The 26,867-nt window shown below is 36.2% G+C and overlaps 3 protein-coding genes across 3 annotated transcripts in view; 2 read left to right on the forward strand and 1 right to left on the reverse strand.

The window, feature by feature from the left end:
* Positions 1-1,043: 1,043 nt before the first annotated feature.
* Positions 1,044-7,720, reverse strand: LOC134851298 (uncharacterized). The gene is made up of 5 exons (XM_063867316.1): positions 7,271-7,720; positions 6,800-6,957; positions 5,650-6,425; positions 2,003-2,077; positions 1,044-1,314 (listed from the first exon to the last, which is right to left on the reverse strand). Exons 1-3 carry the CDS (start codon positions 7,431-7,433, stop codon positions 6,243-6,245), a joined length of 504 nt encoding a protein of 167 aa, XP_063723386.1. The 5' UTR covers positions 7,434-7,720; the 3' UTR covers positions 1,044-1,314; positions 2,003-2,077; positions 5,650-6,242.
* Positions 7,721-8,043: 323 nt separating this feature from the next.
* LOC134851559 (chromobox protein homolog 1-like) lies at positions 8,044-9,682 on the forward strand. Its single transcript, XM_063867696.1, has 3 exons — positions 8,044-8,213; positions 8,430-8,624; positions 9,317-9,682. Exons 1-3 carry the CDS (start codon positions 8,079-8,081, stop codon positions 9,521-9,523), a joined length of 537 nt encoding a protein of 178 aa, XP_063723766.1. The 5' UTR covers positions 8,044-8,078; the 3' UTR covers positions 9,524-9,682.
* A 16,378-nt stretch (positions 9,683-26,060) lies between these two features.
* LOC134851736 (F-box and leucine-rich repeat protein 13-like) overlaps positions 26,061-26,867 on the forward strand; it is a 32,450-nt gene continuing 31,643 nt past the window's right edge. Inside the window, exon 1 of the mRNA XM_063867954.1 lies at positions 26,061-26,631. Within this exon, the coding sequence (XP_063724024.1) occupies positions 26,557-26,631 (75 nt within the window). The 5' untranslated portion in view covers positions 26,061-26,556. The remainder of the gene's footprint in view (positions 26,632-26,867) is intronic.

A 26,867-nucleotide genomic window follows, 5' to 3' on the forward strand; every position in this document is an offset into this window, starting at 1 on the left:
GCTACAATGTTTTTTTTTCTGATTCAACCGAAGTTTTGATGCGGTTTTTGTTAGCTCATTTTCGCTCAACGTGTCTTCTGGCAAATTTTGAAGATTAGCAGGGCGTTTAGCATAGTGACAAGGCGTTCACTTTTGAGATCCTCAGTTAGAGAGTTTGAGCCCTGCCTTGGAAATGGTGGTGTTTGAGGACGAGCTCTCGATCGATATCTAGCTTCAGGTCTACCACAGCTTGTCCAATTTCGGCGGCAATAACGGCCTTGAGTTGCAAAACATCGTCGCTTAACAAAATAAAAACAAAAGAGCTTCGCTCAGTCTGAATTTTGGAGAAATAACAAATGGATTATCTCTAGTCATGACTGTTAGGACCTACTGATTGCTCCTCTGCGATTTGCAGGAAGTAAATTTATTATTATCGTTGTCAGTTTGGTTCAAATCTCAATGCATTATGGATGTATCAAGCAATTATGTTCTGATGCTATTGTGGTCTGTCTTTTTTTTGTTTTGAAAGATAGTGTGCAACTTGCCACAGCCACCAGATAATCTTAATTTGCTCAAGCAAAGCTTGTGTGATAGTATCAACTTATTTTTTTTTTCAATCTAAGTCGCAAATACTAGTGTTCATTTTGAAAGCGTTCATTTTGATCAATAACCAGCTATTAAGTGCAGTAAATGCTAAGGATAATAAATAGCACGATATTCATAATACAAATAACACTTTAGCTTCAAGTATTCATGAATATGTAGCGTAGCGGCTGGGAAGGAGACCCGCAACAAAATAAGAGGGTTTGAACCTGGGCATGGTCGGACGTTTTAAATAAATTTTTTCGTATACTAGTTAAAATGCTGTTTTAAATGAACTTTTTGTATACTAGTTAAGAAATTTTGAAGACTCAAAGTTTTACATATTCAGTTTTTCCCAGTAGAGTTATCGGTCATAGTTTTGCTTGTGTATGCGAAAGGCAACTTCGCGGCTATGTAAAAATTTAAATTATTTTTCATGTTTGTTTTTAAATTTTGTTCTCTTTTATTCAAGTTTTGGCTTGGCTAGGGAAGATCTATGACAAAAGTTTGGTGCAAGTTTTTTTGGCGAATCATAGTCATGAAGAAGTTTTTTTTTGCGTGTGTGCATGATGCATCTATGCAGAGTAAGTGTAGTCTCTGGTCCACTTGGGAGGTGTGATCTCGGTGGTGCACTTAAACACTGCCACAGTCTGGCCTGTCATCTGGGGGTCCTCTATCAGCTGGCAGATGTCCCCCTCTTGGATGCAACAACGAACACAGCACACTCCTATCACACTCCGTCTGCTCCGACGGCTACAAAAGGCGGCATAATATGTTGAAACATGAATTGCAGAAAGACAGGAATCGAATAATGATCTGATATGCAGAAATGAAAAGAGTTTTAATGTAATTGGATAATGCGTGCATCTAAGGTTTACCGTTAACATGGAGTTAAAACGATTCCATGAGTTTTTTAACATTAAAAAACCTATTAAATAATAGGCTGTTGTTTGAAGAGGAGCTGAAAGTCAAAAAAAGATATCTGTTCTTGCCCTTATTAAAAGTCATGAACATAGTGAATACTCTTATATAGGTCTTGGTGATTTTTTTTTTCAGGAAAAAGTCTTTAGAATTTGTTTACGCTAAAGTTTGATTTTTCGGGGTTTGACGTTTGATTTGTTTATAAGTTCAATTCATTTCCTCTGTTAAAAGGAATGAGAACTCCAATATTGAAAAGCAAAATGTAAAAGTCGCAAAAAACGTGGTCGAATTCTTCCGATGCTTATTTCACATTCAATTGTCTTTTTATATTTTTATTTGAAAACTAGCTATATTTTTATTTGACAGATCTATTTTTTTTTGATTTTTGTAACATAGCGGATTTCTTGTTTTGTATCGCAAGTGGTGTGAAACTCTCAGCTTCGTCTCTGTGTTTCAATTTGATCTTTTCGTGTTTAAATTGTACCAAAAGGAGCATAATAGTGTTCTGATTGATTCTTACTTGCTCTCAGTTGCCAGTCTTTTCCAGTCATACCACAGTTCACAGGTGACGTTTTTGCCAGGTGCTGAACACTCGCTGAAATGATATCTATTTGAACTGAAAAAAAATTATCAGCCGTGCAATCGCCCCCTAGCGTGGTTCGAATTCGAAATACCTTGTGAAAGATTTTTTTTTCATTGAACATGTGAGTTTGATTGATCTAAATTGTTCTAGGGTTTTCAATTGAGGTGGGTTTTTTAAATTTCGTTAAGCAGGTTTTAATTATTGCTTGCTTACATTTAGGTGGATTCGATTGATCGGTCAATCCAAAAAAACTGAGCTTTGGAGAGGTTAAAAACTGTAGCAACCATTTTTGCACGATGGAAACAACCAATAAAAAATGTGGGAGTGAATTTCATATGATGCATCGAAATGTAAGGAGCCTCAGTTATCAAATCGGAACATAGACCAGCTTAACTTGTCTCACAGAATAACTGAATCGTTTGATAGCTTGATTAAGAATCACTTCAATTTCAGCGTCTTATTCTGCACGTTTGCCGCAGACGTAACGTCAATGCATTGGGCATCAAAGGTCCATGGTTTTGAATCCGACCGTGATCTTATCTTTTTGCAAACTAATTTTCGTATACTTAGTCTTCAAATACTCAAGATTTTTTTTCTTTTTTTTGCGCTCAAATTTGTATATTGTTACCCTTGCGATAAGCAAGGGTATTGCAATCGGGTACTAGACTTTTTTTCCCGTGAACAACTTTGTCCACAAGACTCATTGGACTCCTGGTGGTACCTTGGTTCATAATGAATTCAAATTTTGCAGTCTCTTGCACATTGCCCGCTAGTAATAAATATGTCTGGGACTGCAAAGGTCCTGGGTTGAATCTGACCAGGACCAGTTATTTTTTTCAAACGGTAAATATTCAGGTTCCAAAACAATTTGGCCTAATGATGGTCTGCTGATGTTTTGTCGGATTAGTTGCAACATCTAAGAGTCGTTTATTTTTGCTGCAAACAATTTTCACTGCAGTTGCTTTTACCATTTTAAGATTTCCGGCCGAATCGACATTTGCTTTTCCCATTGGCTGTAATTTTACCACCGATTTGCTATAATTTCACTCGTTTTTTTCTTCATTTTTTATAATCTTGTTTATGGGCTTAATAATTTTGGCTTAAATGATATCGACTTAGTGGCCTCTTATTGCGTAGCTACGATCGGAAAAAAACTGACGCGTCTGTGTGCTCTGAGGGAAAAAGAACTTTTTTATAAGTTAAAAATTTTCTTGGTTTTTTTCCAGCATGAAGTGTTTCTGCTCAAGTATTTTCGGCTTTGTTGCCGCTTGGTAAATATAAATTCAAATCCAATCAACCCCTCGGCGCATCTGGAGCCAGGTTGGGCCCTTTTTTTAAATTATTGTCTGTCTGCCTATGTTTGTCTGCGTAGTTCCGCAGAAAGGACTTTTTTTGAAAATTTGGCTTCTTTATAGCTTTCCCGAAGCTTTTTGTACAGTTTCTAATGGTGCAGGCAATTCTGTTTCGTTTTTTTTTTTGCTTTTTTCCGATTTTTATTGACAAACAATTTTTTGAACTTTTTTCTTCATTTTTTCCCGTTTGATTTTAATCATTGTCATTCATATTTGTATCGCTTTCCATTTATTATGCTACGAGCAACTTATTATGTTATAATACATTTCATTTTTTCTATCATTCAACTGAGGGATTTGTAAGCTCGATGTCACAATACTTTGATAAACAAAATTCAGTTTCAAAAGGCTTTTGGATTCAAATAATTCGGAAAAATAGTGTTTCACACATCTTTTGTCGGTAGTTTTTTTAGAATGATATTGATTCTAAAGGACACCGAGGCTGTCTGACCGCTCATTGTCGGTGAAAAGTTTTTGAATATTTTTTTATCGCAATATCACATATAACAAAAGATTTTGCAAATTTTGTATATAAATTTTTGTCTGAGTTATAGGTTTAAAACAAAACAATCCGAAAAAGTTTTTCCAGTTGAGATCTGAGACGATTTAAATTACGCTTTAGAATTTCATTGATTGGTGAGTATAAAAAATCACGTTGAGTGGTTAAAGCAAACGTTTTTGAAACGTTTGTTTTTTTGGAATTTTCTTCAGCGATGACCATGATTACACTTGCGACTTGCGAGAGCAAGTGTTTTGTGATGGGGAACGAAACTTTTTTTCCGTGAAAATTTTTTTTTTAGAAATCTGTAAGAACTTGAAGTTGCTTTATTAGTGAATCTTAGCAACTTTGAGACTCCTGGCCTCGAGGTAACGCAGTCGCCGTTTACCCTAAGGTCTGGGGTTTGTCTCCCGGCCGGATCTTTTTTTTTCAGTATGAAAGAAATTTTTTCCCGGGAAAATTGATTTTTACGGTTTTCGTTTGTCTGCTTATGTTCTGTCTGCTTAGTTGCCACATCGGGGAATATCTTGTGCTGTCAGCAATTTTTGTCGTAGATGCAAGTGTTTTTGATTAACCCCTGTAATTTGTAAAATTAATCGCCTTGACGTTGTATATTCCTTGGTTTTCATTTTTGCTTATTTTTAACTTTATTCGGCCTCAATGGTTTCTGGTTTTATTGGAGTGCTTACCTTATTTCGTTTCGCTTCAGGGGTAAAAAACGATTGATTAAAAAAATCAAGTTTGCATTGCAAAATTTCAAAGTTTTAAAACTTGATTGCCCAACATTTTTTGTCAAGATTTGTTGGGTCATTTTTGGTTTCGGCTCAATATGCGTTTAACCTTTTTTTTTGTTGGCTCAGTGATAGCTCGGTAAATACTAAAGCTTATTTATAACTGGTAGTTTTGTTTTTCGACTGTTTCTCCTAAATTATTTTCATTGTTTTTCACTGTTTTTCTGAAAATTGTTTTCATTTTTCCTATTTTTTTGATGTTTTTTTTCGTCTCATTTTCTATTCACTAGCTTGCAATGCTGCACTTAAGTTGTATTGCAAGTGATGCGAAGCTTCGCTTCGCCTCTGTGTGAAAACATTGGTTTTGTTTTTTCTATGCAAAATCATCAAATAAATCATCAGAATGGATCAATTGGTATATTTTAGAAGCCCATTTTTAATATATCCCATTAAAAGCCCATTTCTTATTCGAACGGCATATAAAAATGTCAATAATTTTTCTTCGCTGTCGAAAAAATTGGTCAGGAATGTTTGCTTTTTAGTCCTATTTGAAACTTCATTTGAAAAAAATAATCTGCAAACTATAGAAATTATTTTTCTTTTTTTTGTTATATGTCGATTATGCTTCATTTATTAACGCTATAAGGTTTTTCTAGTTCTTCTCATCACATCCCTCACGGCCCAAATTTCAGAAAAGAAACTTTGGCTATTGTTTGTAAGTTTTTACACAAGTCAACTTGCGAACGTTATGTTATACGGGCAGTCTTCCTTCTTGTAACCAATTTTTTAAGTGTTTTTGCATTAGTTGTTCAAATGCTTTACATGTCATTTTTCTATTTTCCTGTTTCCTAACTTTTTTCGAATTTCAGATTTTCTCTTTCTCAATTTATTTGCAACATCTCCAATTGATATGCTTACCAATATGAATATATACTCATGAAGGACTAAACACTCGAATGTCAAAAAAAAATGTCTAAAACATTTTACGGTATGTTTACTCACCCATATTCGACGCGAGGAAGGGAATACAGTGATGGAATTATAATAAGAATACAGAAAGCTGCTTTGATATCAAGATAGTTTCTCATTCTAATGTCATTAACTTAATTATATGAATGTTTGAAAGAGAATTGTCATTCAAAGCAAATAAATGTATTGAGGTTTTAGTACTACTGGGGCAAAATATGCTTCTGTAGTTACTTGCGCGCATTTCAAAGGTCAAAATGTCCTTTAAAAAAGGTTTTTGGTAATTGTATTGATCATTCAACAGACAATTGACATGATAATTGAATTCAGACGAATGATTGCTCTTTGCTAAATTTAATACAAAATTATAGCGCATGATATTAAATCATCTAATCAAAATTAACAATAAGATGCAATTTTTGGTTTAAGTTTTTACTTAGTCATTTTTTCTACAAGGTGAAGATGATCCAATTTTATATACTCTGTCCGTTTTAAGTGCTTTTGCGAAAACGAACTATGTTCATTTCTGTATAATTTTCTGTCTAGGTGATTGTCCTTGAATTTGGGCGGCGTAAACTTGATTCAAGTTTGAGTCGTGAACTAAATTGAAGTTTTAGGCTCGAATTTATTTAGAGTTCAACGTTGTCCTGCTTGACCTTGATCTCTATCTTGCGAGGCAGTTCTGCCTTCTTGTTCTCCACTTTGCTCCCACTGATCATGATCTCGTTGCCCTTCGGATCCCAAGTGGACTCAACAGTGTCCATGAACACCCCCTGGGGCACCATGAAGTTCTGCTGGAACTGGTTCAACACCTCAAAATATAACCGAGTTTTAAATTGTTCGCCTCCAAACATAATTTAAGTGTGAAGATTTTAGGGTATATTTAGACTCTCTTCTCTTAAGCTGTTCGCTGTAGCTGCCCGTTCCAAGAGTCAATTCAATTACTTCCTCCTTTTCTGCAATAATTATTTCGTTTCTGCAAACCGCAAAGTATTCATTAAAAGCTGCTGGCCTGTCTAAGGATAGTTCGTTTTGTAATGTTTTTATGAAACATTGATTTGCAATTTTTCTAAAAAAAAGAACACCGAATTCTGAACTTTTAATTTGCAAAGAAATTTTTGCACGCCACTATTTGGACCGTTAATTTCATGTTTTTGTTTCTTATGGGGGTGAAAGAGACACTTACATGTTCGTCTTGCTCGTGTTTGCCGGAGACAGTGAGACTTCTGCCCATTAAATGTATGTTGAGCTCATCTGGCTTGTATCCCTCAATCTGCAGATACAGATACCATGACTCATCATCCTCACTCGTCCTAGAAGACTGGGAGAAGTGACCCCCACTACCTGAAAAAATATGGGTAGAGGCGAAGTGGTCTCTTTTTCTCTATTAACCCTCTAGATTACATAGACACAAGAATTTAAGCAAGCGATATCAAAACACTGATCACTAAAATCATGCAACAAAAATTAAAAACCCACCCAAGTCTTTGTTTTTTTTTGGTTCTATGTATTCTTGGGTAAAAAGAGAAACAAACTAAGACTTGTTTGGGGGTATTCATTTTTGTTGCATAGTTTTTTTTGGCCAGAGTTATGATATCGCATGTTTAAGTTGATGATCGCGGAACGGAAAAGTTTTGTAGTTTTGATTCAAATATACCTGAATGAGAGCTTCCTGTACTTGAGGACGAAGAAAATGTCGACGAAGAAGATGAAAAAGACTGCATATTCTGTTCAGAACTTTCTGCGGAACTGATTCGAGTTAATTCAGACACTATTATCAAATTTGCCAACCAAATACTCAACAATGAACGAGCTATCATTACCACTTTTTGTTATGAATAACTAAGTTAACACTCTCTGGTAGTTATAATAAATTAATAAATTCAGCTTTCAATGATTGTTAGGATAAGAATAGACCGACACGGAGTAAAGTCAAGTTGAATTGTGAAATCTGAAATGGAAGAAGGAATGTCTAAGGTGCGCTGATGTTTCGGAACCATGGGGAAGCTGGGACACGTGTTTTAGTTTTTGTTCACAATTCAATGACACGCAACTTATAAAAGGATATTCAAAAAACGTAATTTTTACGTCATGTTAACGTGATCAAGTTTTTTGTTTCATGAATGAATGTTTGTTATCAGTTCGCTGTTTCAGCGGTGGCAACAGATTGTAAATTACTGTTAGTGTTGGTTTAATGTTGCAAAGTGCATAAAAATGGAATTCTTCTCATTTAGCATAAATATAAAGTAAAAAAGAAAAATTTATTAAAAACCTAAGATAAATATAATCCATGCAACCAGAAAAAGTTGTAGTCTCATTAAAAATTTTTGATATGATTTGAAATGTTGGTAAGTCTGTAAAATGAGTTTATTATTTCTGTGTAAAGAGTTTTTTCTTTTCATTTTGAACACAACTCCCTATTTCAGATTTGTGTTTTGCTTTTTGCAACTTTTTTTTCGCATAAGATGACTTCAAGTGGTGCATCCTCCTCAACCGCAGTTCCTCCTCTGCCTCAAACCTCCACCAAATTCTTCGTTCAAAGAGGGGGAGCTCCTTTGAACCCCCCTGACTCAGAGTCACAGACTGAAGTCGAATATCAGGTAGTAACTTTAACACTAAAAGAGTTTAAAGGGAAATGTTTGGACCACCTTATGAAAAAAAAACGTCTAGATTAATCAACCAGTGCTTATCGCCATGGTAATAAAGTTTCAGCGAGGACGATAATAGTATTTTTAGTCGAAATTTTCCAAAATCGGAATAGACAGATAGAATAGAAGTCTCAAATAACAGTCTTAAAAACAAAATATTTTTCGCAGGTTGAAAAAATTCTGGACAAACGTCTAGGAAAAGATGGCAAACCAGAGTACCATATCAAATGGGTGGGATACGACTTGTTAGACGCCACTTGGGAGCCAGAGTCTAATCTGTCTTGTCCCAGGAAGATCGACGACTTCGAGACTGTCATGAAGGCTGTCCAGCTCAAGTTGGAACAGGCCGCATACCGCAAGAAGGTAATATTGATGAGGTAATTTTGATTCAGGAATGAATCTAGGGTTTTTCAGGGGCAGATTTTTTGGGTCGATCATATTGTTAATATATCACCATTTGATTTTACCGATTGTCGCGGAACTTAACAAGATTTTGCGCGCCAAAGTTTTGAAATGTTTCAGTAATTTTTTTTGAAGTGTCCAGCCTTAAAATTTAGTTTTTGCGTTTTCTTCTGCGTTAAAAGGTTACTCTCATTGACAAATTGTGAATTTGTCCATTTTAGTTATTATATGATTCACTAGACGTGTAAGAAATATCAGAACAGAAGCTTTAGGAAAATGAGATTGTTGTTCTTTTTTACTTTTTATCCTTAGTCTCAAATATAAGTTGGTTTGATCGATTCCCGCAAACAGCTGAATACTTTGCATGAGGCCATTTTCTTACTTGAGTTTTTTTTTGAATTTTACGCAAGCAAACGGTTGTCTTAGAGTGCTCTTTTCTAGAGTAGTGTTATACAAAAAAAAATTCCAAGCTAACTCGCACCAATTTTTGTTCAACTTTTGTTTTCGTTTTCAGTATCTGTGTACTGCTTAAATTCTGTTCGGCTGTTTAATTGCACGCGTTTTATCCGATGTATTAAACGCGTACTAAGCTGGGTTTAATAGGCCTACGAGGCTGGGTTTAATGGGTGCGAGCCTATTTTTTGTTGATATAGAAAGAGACGGAAGGCAAACAGCTGAAAGAGTACATCCAGCCAGCACAGAGAATAATCGAGTGTGGACAAAACGACAAAGGACAGACATTCTTCCTGATCAAGTGGAGCCACACTGAGAACATGGACTTGATTCACAGACAGGAGGCGGTGGAGAAGTACCCCCAGTTGGTTATCGATTTCTACCGATCAGCCATCATTTGGGAGTAGATAGAATCAGAATATTATGGAAGAGATGAAGAAGACGCAATATCAAAATCTGGATAATTTTCAAAGGGAAAAAGAAGCGACTATCTCAATATTTGAAAGGCTTTTTTACCATTTACTAGATAATTTTGTTGAAGAGATCAAGAAGCCGCAATATTTAAATCTGGATACTTTTTAAAGGGAAAAAGAAGCAGCTATGTCAATATTTGAAATGCTTTTTACCATTTACTAGATAATTTTGTTGAAGAGATCAAGAAGCCGCAACATTTAAATCTGGATACTTTTTAAAGGGAAAAAGAAGCAGCTATGTCAATATTTGAAATGCTTTTTACCATTTACTAGATAATTTTGTTGAACAGATCAAGAAGCAGCAATATTAAAATCTGGATACTTTTTGAGGAGAAAAAGGAAGCAGCTATCTCAATATTTGAAAGGCCTACTGCCATCCCCTGGGTCGACCAAAAATGCTAGTCATACAATTCACATATATGGCACATACATTTCATACTTAAAAAAATTGAATGAAAAAAATTGATTACCATTCTCGCGTCATGGGAATTGTATGACTAGCGTTTATCATAAATGAGATTTATATGACTGACATTTTATCGTTAATGGGAATTATGACTAACAATTTTTCATAAATGGGAATTGTATGACTAAAATTTTAATTTTACCATGAAGGCTAGCAATTTTTAATACCTGTAAACTCAGGACAGTTGTGATAAAAGCTCATGAGCTCTAACTTAATCGCTCAAATTTTTTTTATGACATCATTTTCAAGTTATATTTTGGGCTCCAATGTACGCATTGTTGGCCTAGTGGCCGTTCGGTAAATTTCAAAAGTTACTTGTTTAATGCTGATGGTTGTTTATCTCGACAGTTTAAATGCGGAACAGTTTGTGAAATCCACAAACAAATAATAAAATATAGGTATAGTAAATTGAGCTGTTGCGGAATCCGCAATTTATGAGCGGAATCCACTCAGAGTTTGAAGAATATGCTTACATTAGCGGATTTTGCTTACAAATTTTGTGGCTTAAAGTTGCTGAATCCAGAACAACTTGCTATTTTCGCCTGTTGCAGAATCCGCGACAAAACAAATGTGCCGACGAATTTCACGTTACATGTATTTGTACGCGGAATCCACGGAGTTTTTTCAAGTGGAATCCACATACATTTTGGAATATGTTTAAAGATGCTTTTAGACTTGTCTCTGGAATCCAGGATTTTACAGACACCAAATTGTGCGCATATCCAGTGCAAAGTTTGACCGCGTAATGTACAAAAAGGCTTCACTCGTTGTGAACATTTTCTGGGATTTTTGACTAGAACAGAAATATAATAATCCCGCTCCATTGTTACATGAGAAAATTTTGGAAACTTGAGAAAAACTTGGGAAAATTTTGGATTTTCATTGTCAGTTTTCAGAAAACTCAAATTAACTGATTTTTAATCTAATATTGGATTGTAATCAATCATAAAATTAGCTAAGTAGAAATTAAAAAGAATTTGTTATAAGCATTTCTAAGACATTATGTAAGATTGTTTTTTAGGTTGTAATGAAATATTTATGTTTTCATGAGTCAGATCGAGACATTTCGGTTTATTTGGAACATTCTATTCGTTTCAGATTGGATTTGACTCTTAAACTAATAATTATAAATTTAAGTTTCTATTTATAATCTCTACGTCATTGATCAGGGGAGGGCTAGGGGCTTGAAGGTGAGAAATATTTCAAATCAATCAAAATTAACTCGAATTCCAAAAGTACTTTTGTAAAAAACAAAACAGTCTTTAATTTAAATCACTCGGATTAACAAAAAATGCTAGACATACAATTCCCATACAGTTCATACGTAGAAACAAGTTCAAGAAAACTTCATGACTAGTATTTTTCTATAATATGGAATTGTATGAAAAGCGTTTTCCCATAATAAAACTGATTGATTATAAACTTGCATACGAATTTTTTTTGTTTCACATACACAGCAAGAACAGAGATCTGACCGGAACTCGCACTCCACCCGAGATCTTAAGAAGTAAAGATCAAGTGGCAAGAACGCTGGATGTTGTTACGATTCAAGAATAACAACAAATTCAAGTTCTTACATATTTAAAAGAGAAAATCACTTTTTGTTGCATCAACTTTTGCAGTTACACAACTGATTGTGGTTCCATCAGTCATTGAATATTTAAGATTATAAAAGACTTTCCTTAAGAAGTTGGGTGTTGGTAGAGTCTACCCTTTATATGTATTAATTTATCCTCTAGTATGCCTGTTTTTAATAAATCTTTTTGATAGCGTACAGGTTTTCTTCATTGACTTGATTTTTTGAATTACCAAGTTCAAAATTTTTTATTGATGTTATAGAAATGACTCACGAAGAATTTCGGTTTTACACAATCCTTGCAGGAGAATTGACCGGTGCGATGATTAAAGCGAAAATTAGAATTCGGAAACAGCTGGAAGTTGAATGATCTAATTCTGTTTTGGCGTAATTTATGAAGATACTGTGTTGATCTGTGTTTGATTATATCTCTAGCACTAGGAATTATCCCTCACATATGTGACAAAGTCTCTCATGTTTATGTTCTTGACAGATCGTATACCGCTTTTCCAGCTTGTCTAGATTTTCTTCAGTACAACCATTCAAAAGCATGCATGGATAATGTTAATGGCCTAAAACAAGGGTAATGGGTAAAAGGATTTTGGTTCGTGGAGGAATTTCATCTCTAATGCATTTGATTGTTTGGATTGTACTAGCCATCTTCTGTAACACTTGGTTAATTTCTTTTTTATAAGTTAAACATGCATCTATGTTAACCGCGAGAAACTTGACGGAGTCAGATATTTTGACTAAATAATTTCCTACTTGCAGCTTGCAGTTTTCTGTGAGTTTCGTGATGGAGCAGAGAAAGTGATGATCTGAGTTTTGTGTACGTTTATAATTAATTGGTTTAAATGAAAATATGAGAGTATTCTCTTGAAACTGTATTCAATGATTTGTGTTGCGGATATCGGATTTGAATGGAAACTTAGCAGTGTTGTATCATCGGTATGCTGTACAAGAGTGCATGACTTGTCTAGAATTTCTAGCATATCATTAACATATAAGTTAAACAGCATAGGTCTTAGTACAGTACCCTGAGGTAAACCTTGCTCCAACTTATGCCAACCTGAATATGCACCATTCACAATTGTTTGCTGCGTTCTGTTTCCTAGAGAAGATTTAACTAGATCAGTGACTGATGGTTCAAACTCATGATTCCTCAACTTTTGTTCGAGGAAGGGATGTGAAAAATAATCAAACGCTTTCGAGAGATCCAAAATTGCCGCTGCTGCTACATAAAGTTTATCAAGATGGAATCTGATTTTTTTCTGTTGTGTTTAGAAGACATCATTGGTCGATTAACCGTGTCTAAAATCAACTTGTTTGGTGTAAAGGATATTATTATCAAACAAAATTGGTTTATTCAACATTTTTTCGAATAATTTTGCTGAAAAAATTTTTTTTCAAATAATTTAGCGACAACTGGTAATAGAAATTGGCTGGTAGTTGATTGGATCGGCTGTATCTCCTTTTTTGAATACGGGAATAACATGTGCTTTTTTCAAGCCTTGTGGAAATTCAGCTTTCGAGATTCGTTTACTATCATAATTAAAATATGGTGGATTATTAGCACACTGTCTTTCAGGGCCCAAACAGGTATTTAACTGGGTTCTAAAGGCTTATCGGTTTGAAGCAATAAGATTGCTTCTAACATTTCTTTGTGAGTTACATATCTGAATTAAATTTTTTTGGTATCAGTTCTCAGAGCAGTAGGTTTGGTGGACGTTGAAATTGGAGGTTGTGTGAACAAAGAAAACTGGTTCACGGGAAAAACAAAAAAGTCTCAATTAGAAGACGTTCGAATATTGAACGTTTGAGTTTTTAGAATAATTGACAAAATTTTGATTAAAAATAACGCAATTGAGAAAACTGGTTTGATGGGTATCTTTTTCGCAGGTAAAATTGGAAACTATAATCGACGTTCGAGCCTGAAAATCAATCACGTTATTTTTTTTGCCATTTCTGCTTTCTTAATTCGAGAGTGTTCTTAATACTTAAATAGCGAAGAAAACCGCTAAATTAAAAGTAGAGACTGGGAAGAGCATCATAGCGTCAAACTGCTAATGAGCTTTTTATTAAAAAGCATAACTTTTTTTTTCTGTAAAATATATTGCATCATTTTCAGGTCAAAAGCTCAGATTAAGCCTTCTGACAAAATTAATGCTTAACCAAACTACACTTTTCACTCAGAGGTGAAGCTGCATGTCGCAAATACAAGTGACAAACCAAAAGAGCAAAATGCAAGAGAATACTCAATTAATTTGAAAGGTCCTTGTAAGATTTACATCTTTTTTTTTTACTGTAGCCGATCCTATGTTCTCTCTAGACAGACAATTATTCTTACATTTAGTTTCTGTCCACTCACATTGATCAATGGAACAAGAAAAGTTTTATCGCTTAAATCAACACGCATAAGTATTTTTGTCAAACAATTTACATTAATTAGTTCCTTTTTAGTCGAAAACACTACTTCGTGGAAGGAAGAAACTATTATGTCAAGTTTATCTCCACATTGATAGGATTCCAGAGTTTCAAATTACTGAACCAATATACTTTGAGGCAACCATGAATGAAGAACTCTGTTTGCTCAAACATCGACTGCAAATCCAACATAGCTATTCAGGAAGGTGGTACGTAGCTTGGATCCCAACTCAAAGTTGGGAAGTTTAAATTTGCCGGTAAATTGCAGGTTTTTGTTCCTGGATTGCTTCTGGACTATCGAAGTAGGTAGAAGGTTTTTCTTGAAGCTTTGTCACGTATTTCTAAATTGATGACAGAGGTCGGAAAGGTGATAATTTTCCATTTCCTGCTTGTTCTGGTGTATCTTTTAACTAGTAATGGTAGCAAATTGACAGTGCCAGAGAACTTCGATTGGAGCAGATAATTTTCAGATTTGTACATCAGTGACGACTGTTTCCACAGGTCCGAAATTCCTTGCTTACCACGCAAAATGACCTAAGGATTGCAGGTTAGGCGAAAAATTATTTCAATGTAAGCTTCTTCCGTTTCGTCCACTTCATTCACGTGGACGAAACGGAAGAAGTTTACACTAAAATAATTTTTCGCCTAACCTGCAATCCTTCGCCTAACCTGCAATCCTTAGGCAACCCTGCTTCATTCACGTACTTCTCTGACATCATAAGTAGACGAATAGCAAAACTAAAAAGGTTAAATCGTTTGTGTAGGCACCTGGTGCTTTTTGTTTCAAGAGAAGTGGGCCAACATAGAAAAACTATACTTCGAATTCATTCGCCTTGAAAAATTCAATCTACGGTAAAAAGAAGTTAGGCTTTTTTGAAATTACTCGTTAGCTTAAAGAATTTTTTGCTCAAGAACCTTTTCCAATTAAAAATGGCAGAATTGGTTTCGTTATATTGACTTAATTTTATTGTCGATTTCAGAGCATCTCAGTCGCTCAAGTCCACTTCAGCAGTTTAAGCTACAACAACTTCTAGAAGTAACTCCCATGTACACTTGTTGCATTGCATCGACTGGTCCTGCTAGAGGCAAAACTTGACAGCATTGTGAGCACTTTCATTTCTTTTACGGCTTTTTTGGTTTTTGAGACATCTTTGAGGCATTTGGCGTGTTTTTCTTTGTCGGTCATCGGAGTTTTCTTGATTGGATAATATCGCGTAGTTTCTTTTAATTCGCTTCCAATTGAACACAGAGTACAACCGAATTTTGCCCTATGGTGGTGCATGTTTAACATAGAGGCTGTAGCGGGCATGTCTGATACAAGAATATTCACACAGAAAGCGACCTGATAAATGCGTTCGACAAAAATATGTTTCGATTTGGTGTTTCGCAGCTGGTTCAATTCCTAAACGAAGCAACTACTTGTTTATACTCTCAGAGTTCGAAGCTACTAATTTTACCAGCTCATCACATTATTTGAACAAATATCTGAAGCAACCCGTTCTAATCAAGTTTGTTTCTCCCGTGACAAACTTGCTAGTAGAATGTTTTCATACATGCATATATCAATCGGTGGGAGATCCGCCACTGCCAACCAAACAGACCACAGAGATTTTGCCATTGATTGGAATGCATCGACTCCATCGGAATTGAGTATAAGATGGATTGTTATACTTTACGAATCCTTATTGAAACAATTTTCTATTCTTAGGTTACAATGTAGAATTTTTGTTCTAGAAGTCAAGTTTCCATCGTTTTCCTAAAGGAGATTCTCTCAAATTGTCGTTTCACAAAATCAGAACATTGTAAGTATTTTTTGCGCTTTTGAAGCTCGGTACATTCGAGCCATGAAAGGCTGAGCGAATCAGTCTCCACCAATTAGTATAACCTCGTGGAATAGGCATCGCGGGCAGATTGTGGAGACCGCGAAGAGGAATGGGTTCGCGACATGTTCATCGCACATATGAACAACGACAAAATAGCCAAGGAACTATTAGCACAAACCAGGAGTCCACAAGACGCATATGAATATGCAAAACGACGAAAAAAGGTATTGAACATAGTAGAACTATGAAGATCAACCCCTTTAGCGGACATCAAATTACGACAAAGCAAGAACCGGTCAATGACATAAACACTCGAGGTCGCGCGAATTACTCTAACAGTCAAAACACACGAAGAGGGCGAGGCGCCCGAGGCAGACCGTTTCAACGAGGATCACAAAGTAACAGAGGACAACAAAGAGCTAAAAACACCGGAAATCAAAAACAGTGTTATAAATGCGGCAACCAATATAATCAAAATCGTTTACAGACCTGTCCCGCTAAAGATAAAATCTGTGCAAAATGCGCCAAACGGGGACACTTCGCCAAAGTATGCCGATCAACACAAGTCAACTATCTAGAAGATACCCAAGTCGGCCAACAGGAGGAGCTTGACACCGAAAGCCTTGAAACAGAAAACGATCCAGTGGCGTTTGCAGAATTTTCTTCCAGCAATGGTTGGGATGATTACCAAATAGATAATTTTTCGGTGATGGCAATCGCGGAATCATTTGAGATTAAGAATACAAGAACATTAGTTGAAGACGACCTAAACGGCCATATTGTGAAATTAAAAACTAATTCCGAACAATTGTTCGCTATTGCCGATTCGGGCAGCCCAATGTCTTTTCTAAACGAAAAAACCGCAAGGCGCATTCAACAACACGATAAATATACACTGTTCAAAACCATTCCATCGGGAGATACAGCCCGACATTAAGCGTGTTACAATGGCGAAACGATCGTTCCGAAAGGAAGATTGATTATTACGATCGCGTCAGGGGGTTGGAAAATTCAGTCAGCTCCGTTCATCGTAGTCGATGACAAAAAAGCAAACCTCATCGGAAGGAATCTACTTCCGCAGATCGGCATCAAATTGATTCAAGAACAGAAAACAGAAAAGGTACATGCTATACGAGAAAAGAAGAGTCGGATCCAGCGATAAAACAATGGGTCAAAGACAATAACGCACAATTGTGCGTACGTGTCGGAAAGTCCAAAAATCACACTATGAAAACACAGTTCATTGAAGAATTCGTCCAATTCAACAGAAGGGTCGACGCATTCCGATACATCTGCAAGAACGTGTGGAAGAAGAACTAAACAAACTAATTGATCAAAGACATATTATCAAATTAGATAAACGTTCGGACAAACAATTTATAAGCCCAATTGTCCTTACAGTGAAAAAAGACCGAACAGTTAAACTTGCGTTGGATTCGAAGAAAATCAATAAATTTATTCATAAAAACAAGTATCAGATGCCTAATATCGACTTATTATTGGATAACATCGCGCAAGTAGTCAAATCAGACAAAACAAAGCCAACGCTGTTTTCTAAACTTGACCTGAGATACGCATACTCTCAAATCCCGCTGGATCGAAAGACACGTGAACAATGCAATTTCAGTTTAGTCGGTGGCAATGCAACAGGGACGTATCAATTCCAAACGGGATTCTACGGCCTCACGGATATGCCAGCTGAATTTCAAAAAGCCGTCGACTTAACGTTGACGAATTGCACGAACACATACGCATATTTAGATGATATACTAGTAGTCACTAAGGGAAATAAAGAGTTACATCAACAGAAGTTGAAAGCAGTCTTGGACATACTTGATAAAGAAAATCTAGCGATTTCGCTCTAGAAATGTAAGTTCGCTTACAAAGAGATTGAGTGGCTAGGATTTAACATTAATAGTGAAGGCACAACTCCACTAATTAAGAAAACCGAAGCAATAGAGAAACTGTCAGCACCAAAAACATTCAAACAATTAAAAAGTTTTATGGGGTCAAAACATCTTCTCACGAGATATATACCAAATTTAGCACAAGCAGCTGCAGCGCTCCGTCCATTGCTAAAAAACACAGAAAAGAAAAAACCACTTGACTGGTCATCAGAACACAACACAGCTTCCAAGAACGTACTAAAGTTAGTAGCTGAAATTACTCAAAACAAACATTTTGACCAACAATTAGAAACTCGCATAGTTTGCGACGCATCGAATACAGGGTTAGGAGCTGCATTGGAACGAAATTCACCAAAGGGTTGGATAGCCGTAGCATACGCATCACGTTTTTTAAATTCCCTCGAGGAAAAATATTCCGTAAATGAACTAGAATTATTGGGAGTAGTTTGGGCAATCGAACACTTCAAATATTATCTTTACGGAAAACATTTTACAGTCATTACGGATCATCAAGCTCTAATCGGCGCTTTAAACACAAGCGAAAGATCAAAAACAAGTCAGAGTCGACTCACACGATGGATTGATAGATTAGTTCCATTTCATTTTGATATCAAACACTTGGCGGGGAATAAAATGGGACTAATAGACTACATTTCCCGAAATCAAGTTGGATTGGCAATACCCCCTAGTGAGTACGATGAGGAATTTGTAGTTGCATCAATTATTGCATTCATAAACAGCCTCGAATTGATTGACAACGTCATTCTAAATAACTTGGCCAATCAGAACAAAGCACCGTATGAACTGATCAAAAAACGCGCGGAAAATAAAGGGTTATTAAATGCTACTTCAAACACTCAAATCACATATGAACATTCCAAACATTCCACTCACGGTCAATTGCGAACTAAAAGTTCAATTCAGTCTCACTCAAAAATCGCCAACGAACAGTCAGCTCTCTCTCAAACAAAATTTCTCAAAACAAAACAACCAGTCCGAAAAACAGTAAATTTTATTTTTCACTCTAAAATGAACAGACGACCAGAAATTCGTGGATTTAAAGGAGGTTTCCTACCTACGGAACTAAAAAGTGCCGATCCAAAAGGACAAAACACAAGGTCAGCTACACAGTGGCAATGATCGTCAGACAGGGAAGAAAGTCTGTCAGACCCACGATGGCACGAAAGGCCACCTACAAAAGGAAAGAAAGCGAACACCAACTCACCAAAACAGACAAATACCTAAAGTAACACAAAAGTTCAAGATGCGAGAGAGGTCATTCTAAAAAGAAAATCGAAGAGACACGCCAGAAATCAAACTTCCCCAAAATCATCTTCAGTGTTAAGCAGGGAGAACAAGACAGCCACACGGAGAAAAAGAATCTCACGGAACAATTGAAAACGAATTCCTGCCAGACGGAGACTGAAGTAACCTCCAGTTCTACTCAAACAAAATTATCTGGAGAACATAAATCGGAAGATGAGATTTGGGTAAGCCGCGTGGACCCAACGAAAACTACACAAGAGGAGTTGAAACACAACGAGGTACCCCCAACAATGACAACAAATACATCACTCGAGGCCAGCCACGAAATGATCGCCGAGGGACTGACAGCAACGATAGAAAAGGCCACGAACACTACAGAAAGCGAAGAAGACACCCCATTGTTCCGGAAGAAACTTCAACGGGTACTGGGTGTGCGGTTTATCGCGGCGGCAACGAAAAAGGATCGAAACCTCCGCCCACTCATCAACTTTGTAAAGAAACGAGACTGTGAGGCCAGAAAAAACTCTTATGGGCCTTATTGGCACAACATCAGGAATCGACTTCATGTCCGAACACTGTCTACTGATCGATGAACGAATTGTGATACCGACTCAACTACGTCAAACAGTGCTCGACAGCCTTCATTTGACCCACCCAGGATCGGCGGCCATGTTGGATCTATGTCAACACGTCTGGTTCCCTCACATTCCTAGAACCATTGTCCACATGGTGCAGAACTGCAAACACTGTACAGAACAAGGTAAAAATCTAAAACCCATTATAGGAAAAAAAACATTCATTCCTTATGGAACCGGTGGTAGAACCTAACGAAGAAGTTCAATTAGATTTCGCAGGACCTCGGCCGGATGAATTAAATAGGGATGCTTACATTTTGGTCGCTATCGATAAATGATCAAAATTTCCTACGGCAAAGGTTGTTTCCAACACAACAGCCGATATCGCCATTAAATTCATGCAACGATATATTTCAAACAACGGCGTACCAAGAAGATTGTTTATGTTTATGATGTTGCATGCCATAAACATACATTTAGCCGGTCACTCGACCTTGAGAGATCTTCTCTCAAACACTGACCGAATGAACGGTCAGAGCATGAATAAACCTTGGTTCAGATTGGTCGTTTTATCTCGCTCCGCGTTAGCTTATCTGTTTGTCGATCCATTCGGATTCTGGAATCAACCGATCATACGTTGAGTTATGACTCTGGCAATGCCCTATCGTTCCAAACCGAAACACCGTTACTGGAACTAGCATCAACATCGTCTTTTTGCCAGGAAATTAATGTGAGAATGTCAATATCAGTTATTGAATTCTCTGTTTCAAGTGCCAAAGGCGATTCTTTCAACTTGACATTGTCCAGTTTCTCAGTCTGGGCTGAAAAGTTCATTATCTTGGCTTGAAAAACTGGCCTTCGAATTTTTATCTCTGGAAACAGAACTAGAAGAAGATTCATCATCATTGCTTTTTTGGGCTATCTGAAGAGTAGTCGCACAACTCAACGCAATTTTTTTTCGACGACTGATTACAATACTCCTGAGCATATTCCATTGATCTTGAAATCGTGTGCGATGTCCTATTGTGAGTCGCATATAACTTGGCTTGCAGTTCGCCGAACACGGAAGAAGCGTATGAAACTGAACAGGGACTTTAATAGAATGAGTTTCGTTTCCAGGATCAAAGAGAGCAGTCAGCAGGCTGGCCACTTGGTCTATATTTATAGACTGGTCTATAAAAGTCATTATTTGGTCTATAATTTTTTGGAAGTCTATATTTTCTAGAGACCATGTAAAAGTCACTATTTACAACAAAGCTTTGTTTTTTTTATATTTTTTAAAGGGTCCTGTTTTGCACTGTTTTGAGATATCCGTTTTTGGTGACGGACCCTAAAATTTTTCTAAAGGCGCCTTTGGCGCCAATATATACTAATATTGAGGGGGGAGCGCGCGCCGAAAAAACGCAATTTTTTCATCAAAGTTTTCTAAAAAGTGCCTAAAAACATCTGTTTTGACTGTTTTTTTTTTCAAAAATTTGACTGCGACGCAGAAATTTTGGCCAAAACGGACTTTTTAGTGCTTTGGCAGAGCTTGAAAAATTAATTTGGTCAACCTAAACAAAAAAAAGGTCGACAAAAAATTTCGAAAATTGTCATAGTCACTTGAGGTCTATATATTTTTGAGAAAATAGTAGCCAGCCTGGCAGTCAGGACCGTAAAAAATTGTCAAATTGCACTACTATGGTTCGATATTTTCCAAAATCTCGAGCTTCACTAATTTTCCTTTTTTTGACAAATTAGCAATTAGGGCTGCAATAATGATTTACAAACAGAACATAATTCTCAGTGGGAGCAAAAACAGATACTGATTTGATAAAATCGCTGCACACTTATCTCAGATATCTGTTTTTTTGTTGAAATTTTGCATCTTAATATGACATCAGCCTCGTAGAGCAGACCATATCCCCAAAGTTACCGAGTCTTATTTCAAATTTCGACTGTTACACTGCGTATTACCCGCACCGAAGTTTCTCGGAATTATATTGAGAAAATGTTGCCATTATAATCGATTATGTGTAACCAATTTAAGCAACATTTTCTATAATAATAAAAAGAAAATAGATTATTTTCATGAAGATTATATTGCCTTATAATTCCACTAAAATGTATTTTTATCTCCACATAATCTCAACAAAATCTATTTTTTCGCCCTGAAATCGCCATGAAATCACAATAAAATCGATTGCTTTTGCTATAAAATTGCAATAAAATCTATTGTTTTTGCCATAAAATTGCAATAAAATCTATTGTTTTTGCCATAAAATCGCAAAAAAACTATTGCTATCGCCATAAAATTGCAATAAAATCGATTATGTTGTCAAAAAATTTGATTATTTTGTCAGAAAAATTGATTTTTCTCTTCTTAAAAGCATGCTATTTGAAAAATCAAAACAAAAGTTGAATTCAAACCAAACGACACAAATCATGAAAATAATCAATATAAACCAGATTTTGAGCTCGAAAATATGCAATGAAATCATAGAAAATCATCATTGTAAATCAGATCTTGGGCAAAAACCTATGAAACAAATGAAGAAATGGATTAACATAAATCACATTTTGAGCTCAAAAATATGCAACAAAAATATATAAAATCATCATTGTAAATCAGATCACGATTTTGATTCTTGAGATCTTGATTTAAGTCTGCTGGAAACCTTCTAATTAAAGATTTGGGCGCTCAGTTGTCCTGTTTCACCATTAACTTCGTAACATGTGCATCACAATGTGCCAACACGTGCCAACAAAACAGATTTCTTTCTATTAGTTAAAGTAGCATAGTCAGTTCGATCTCGCTATCTTCTGTGAGCTTTCTATCAAAAAACTGAAAACAAAGCTCGGCAAAAAAACCAATGTATCCGAACATCAGTCGGTCGAAAATCTTAATCTACTAACTTAAAAAAAACTTTTTCACAAAGGTACAATTTGAATTTACACAATCGACTGAATTGTCAAGTTTGACATCGAACTTTCACATTCGTCACTACAAAACTGCAGTTGAACGAAATGATGGATCAATAAATCTTGAAAAATACTAATTTTTTTTGGGAAATCTTTGTTTCAACGCAGCAAAAATTTGTACTGGCTCATATATTTGAATGCATGGCTACGATAGCTTATTGATCGGTATCGAGTACTCCAAATTCTTCGGCTATCATAATTTCATGTTGCTCAATGATTAATTCCTTAATTTACTGAGAAAACTTTTCTGTAGGAAGTTCCCATCGAGGTAGCTGCGCTTCGAGTTTCTGTGTAAGCATATCCCGCCTCAACGTAGATAATTTAGCTCCACTACTTTTCGGTAAGTCTCTTCCTCTTCTTTCGGTATTGTCTTTTTAGCAAGAACCAAATTTCGCTCACAGTCAATCTTTTCAAGCATCAAGCGGCAGCTGTTATGCTCTACAAAAAATTTACTAGCCAAATGTTTCCCGAATTTGGATGTTTGTGGCTGGGCGTAAATTTGCATCAAGTTTAGTATCCCAGTCCTTTCAAACCAAACTGTTTCACCGGATTCGTTATTGGACACGAGTTCTTCTCCAGTGATTTCAACCGACAACCTTTTAAGAACTTTTAAGGTTATCAGCTTTTACTTGCGATCTTACTGTTTTAAAATTTTTTTGGTGTGCTTCAATTTCGTGATCAATTCCATCCTCCAACTCCTGAATCAATTGCTTCTGGCTGCTGGATTCTTTTGGAATTGACGTCGAAGGAAATTCATCGTTTCCTTCGATCATGCTTTATCTTGACATCTAAGACAATACGCCAGGATCGTGCATTGGTTTACCAAAAGCATGCGCAGTACCACGAACAATATTTGCACTAACAGAATTGTTTTTCCTCATTCGGTGTGAAAACTGTCTCACCTATAGTTCTCGAAGCGCCAATACTCATTTCAATTTCAAGGTTATCAGAAGATGCTCTGCAAGAATTTTCAAACCTGAAAGTAATTGACATGAGTGAAGCAATTGTTACATATGGGACAACACTTTTCTTGATATTGCGAAACAAAAAACTGTCTGCTCATCAAAATCAATCGACAAAGTGTACAGCATCTTAATTTTAACACAAAGGCGCAAATAACTTTAACACAAAGGCGCAAATAATTTTAACAAAGGCGCAAAACAATTTTTGCTCAAACATACCGCACTCAGCCTACAAAAAATTTTGAAGTAAATTTTTTTTTGCATGGTACTTCTTTGCGGCCATATCTGTGCCAAATTGATCGCCTCCTTCAATGGCGATTTCGACCGCCTCGTCGGTTTTTTTTGTAAAATTATGCTTTACCATTTACACTAAAATGTTCTGAAGCTTTCTCGCGGCCACTCGTCGAAAACCTTCTCTGTTCATTTTAGCTCCTATTCGGTCATTGATGAGCTGGCAGTTTTCCTCAGCTTTAAAATTATGAAAAGCAGCTATCCGACGAAATACGGAAGATCCCTCTTTTGGGTCAATAGACGTGAAAGCAATTGTTTCGTCCCCTTCTCCAAACCACATGGACTCATCGATATTCCGTTTTGCCACCGGACCTGATTTCCACGATGAACCAGGGTTGATTTTCTCACCAATGTGCCATATTGTTCATTGAGTTTTTTTCTAGCCGCCATTTTTGATGCAAGCTCGTTGTTTACTTTGTTCAGCTCTGCAAATTTAGCAACCACAGTGTCACTAAACATATTTGCTTCCTACGGTTCAAAGGCAATCACTTCTTCATGGCAAACAAAACATATTTTTGTCAAATACAATTGATTTGTTAGGGTGGTCGTTCTTGCTATGCTAAAAACACCTTTAGAAAAATTGTTGTTTTAGCTATTAATTAACTAGAAAGCAGATACTCCATCATCATTCAGGTCAACATGTGGGTCTTCATTTGAAAATTTGTTTTCAAACTTGGTCAATTTCTATGTCATAGCCCTGTTATGTTTTCAACCAGAACAGTTGGATTTTTTTGCACCAATCTCCTTCAGAATCGAACTCGCTAAACTCAAGTATGACGACAGCCAAGTTTAATTTAGGAAAAACGTTTCTTGTTCAAGTATTAATTTTTTCATTAGTTATTGTCCTTACTCTTTTCAAAAAAATTAAGTATCTCTTACAGTGCTTGATCTTGAAGGTTGACTTGAGGCTTCTCAAATCTTTTTTGTTTTGCCCCACGTTTGCTTCGCCGATGTATTTTCGTTTTGCATTGCTTCTTAGCAGGACCTCTCTCTCTCTCTCAACCTCTTGAAATTGCTTTTCTGGTATCTCCCCGGCATTTTTTGTATCGCAACCGCGCTCACTAAAAGGTTTAAATCTGAAAGTTTCAAACCTTGAGTTGTTTTTGCGAGGCTTATGCAGGACATTTTTTACGGGGCAGTTTTCAGTCGTAACGAAATTTCCAATAAAAATAGAAATTAAATGAAATGATTACTCACAGAACAAATCCGTGTTCTTCTTTCGGAGCCCTGAATGTTCCGACTGCCCTTAAATTGGTCTCGATTAGTTTCTTGTATTCTGGCAAAACTGTGAATTTTAGGCTGATAATACCAAAATTTAAAAGTTACCATTTGGGTCGTGAATGGATTTAATAAAAACAATTAGCTGCCTCAATTCAATTTGGATTAAGTTTGTAGTGCGCGGGATAAAGCGCCATGTGAAAACTATAAAACTAGCAGTATAGACAGACTTGTGGCAGGTTACTATACTAGTTTGCACACCCGTCTGGGCACATGCAGCTCAAGAGATCGATCCCCCGAGGGGCTAGAGTTTTGTAAAAAGAGGTCTGATTAAAAATACTACGAGGGGCTAGAGATTTGTAAAAAAAAAAGTCTGTCTAAAATGCTAGTTTTATACTTTTCACAAGGCGCTTTATACCGCGCACTGCAAACTTGTTCCAAATTGAATTGAGGCAGTTAATTGTTTTCATTAAAACCATACACGACCCAAACTGTAATTTTTTAAATTTTGATATTATCAGCCTAAAATTCACAGTTTTGCCCTGATACGAGCAGTGTTTTTTTTATATTGTAACAAAAATTTTGAATATTTTTTGAATTCTAAATACTGACTGATTTGTTTTCTAAAGGTTAGCTATTTTGAAGAAAACAAAGGATCATAATTAATGAAAATTGAGCTATAATCGAACCGCTGTTGTGCCCCTGCTTTAGAAATGCATGCAATTTTTTTTGGCTATTTTTCTGGGCTGGCTAATGTTTCCTCACCCTCAGGCAACAAGCACGGATCATGGTGGGCCTCGAACATCCGACCATTCGCGTGAGAGGCGGAGACGTAACGACTTCACCGCCGCTCCCCTTAATACAATTATTTAGAATTTTGTCGGTAGAATCTATGATATGCCTATAATTGAAATCTATCTGTGCTCGGTGTGGGCTGACTGGAAAAATTTAAGTTGGATGATAACATCTAAGACCAGTTTAACTTGGTTGAATCGTGACTTTGATTTTAAGTTTTTTTTTGGGCGGGTGCGATAATTGAAAAAAGTTGGCTCTCCTTTTTGGCTCTGTGTTGATTTCGCAAGTCTTAAATTGATTGTGCTTGAGGTTAAACTATGCTTGCCAACAAAAGTAATATGGATTTATTTGAACTTGAAACTATATTCTGATGTGTCGAATTTGATGTTTTTTGACCTTTCACATTGGATCAGATTTACTTCAATCTGTTTTGTTTTATTTGTACCAAGAATTTCATTTTCCCTCCTTAAATAGCTTTTTGTTACTACATAGATCAATATAGATCAACAAAAGTGTTCAAACCGATTTTAACCAATGATTTTACCAAATGTTATGTCCTTTCAGTTTATGGCTTGAAGGCTGCACAAAAAACGTCATTACTGGTTTTGTAATTTGATCACAGCAGTGTTATGCTTCATTTAACATTGGTTGGTTTCCGTTGGTCTGAGAATAGTTTGATGGATTACGACTGAAATTCAAAATTATGGATCAATCTTCACATGGTGGTCACGTGCCTAGTCTATCTTGGTCCTCGGCGCCTGAGGAGATAGTTGTTCAGGTCAGTTATTTCACTTAAATCAAAAATTTTTCTTTTTCAACTGTTTTAATCGAATTGTCTCCTGAGAATAGCGGCGACGTATTCATTCCGTTCTTCAACGAGGAAACGTTCTAAGTACCGTTAAACTAATCAGATGAAAGGTCATTTTTAAGAAATGAACGTCTCTGTAGTGAATACCTGTGCTGCTTTGATTTCTGGGCTTCAAAGAGTCAAAAAATATATCGAAAGTTTTTGGT

This window comes from Symsagittifera roscoffensis, chromosome 7 (genome assembly GCF_963678635.1).
Source record: "Symsagittifera roscoffensis chromosome 7, txSymRosc1.1, whole genome shotgun sequence".
NCBI classification, from domain to species: domain Eukaryota; kingdom Metazoa; phylum Xenacoelomorpha; order Acoela; family Convolutidae; genus Symsagittifera; species Symsagittifera roscoffensis.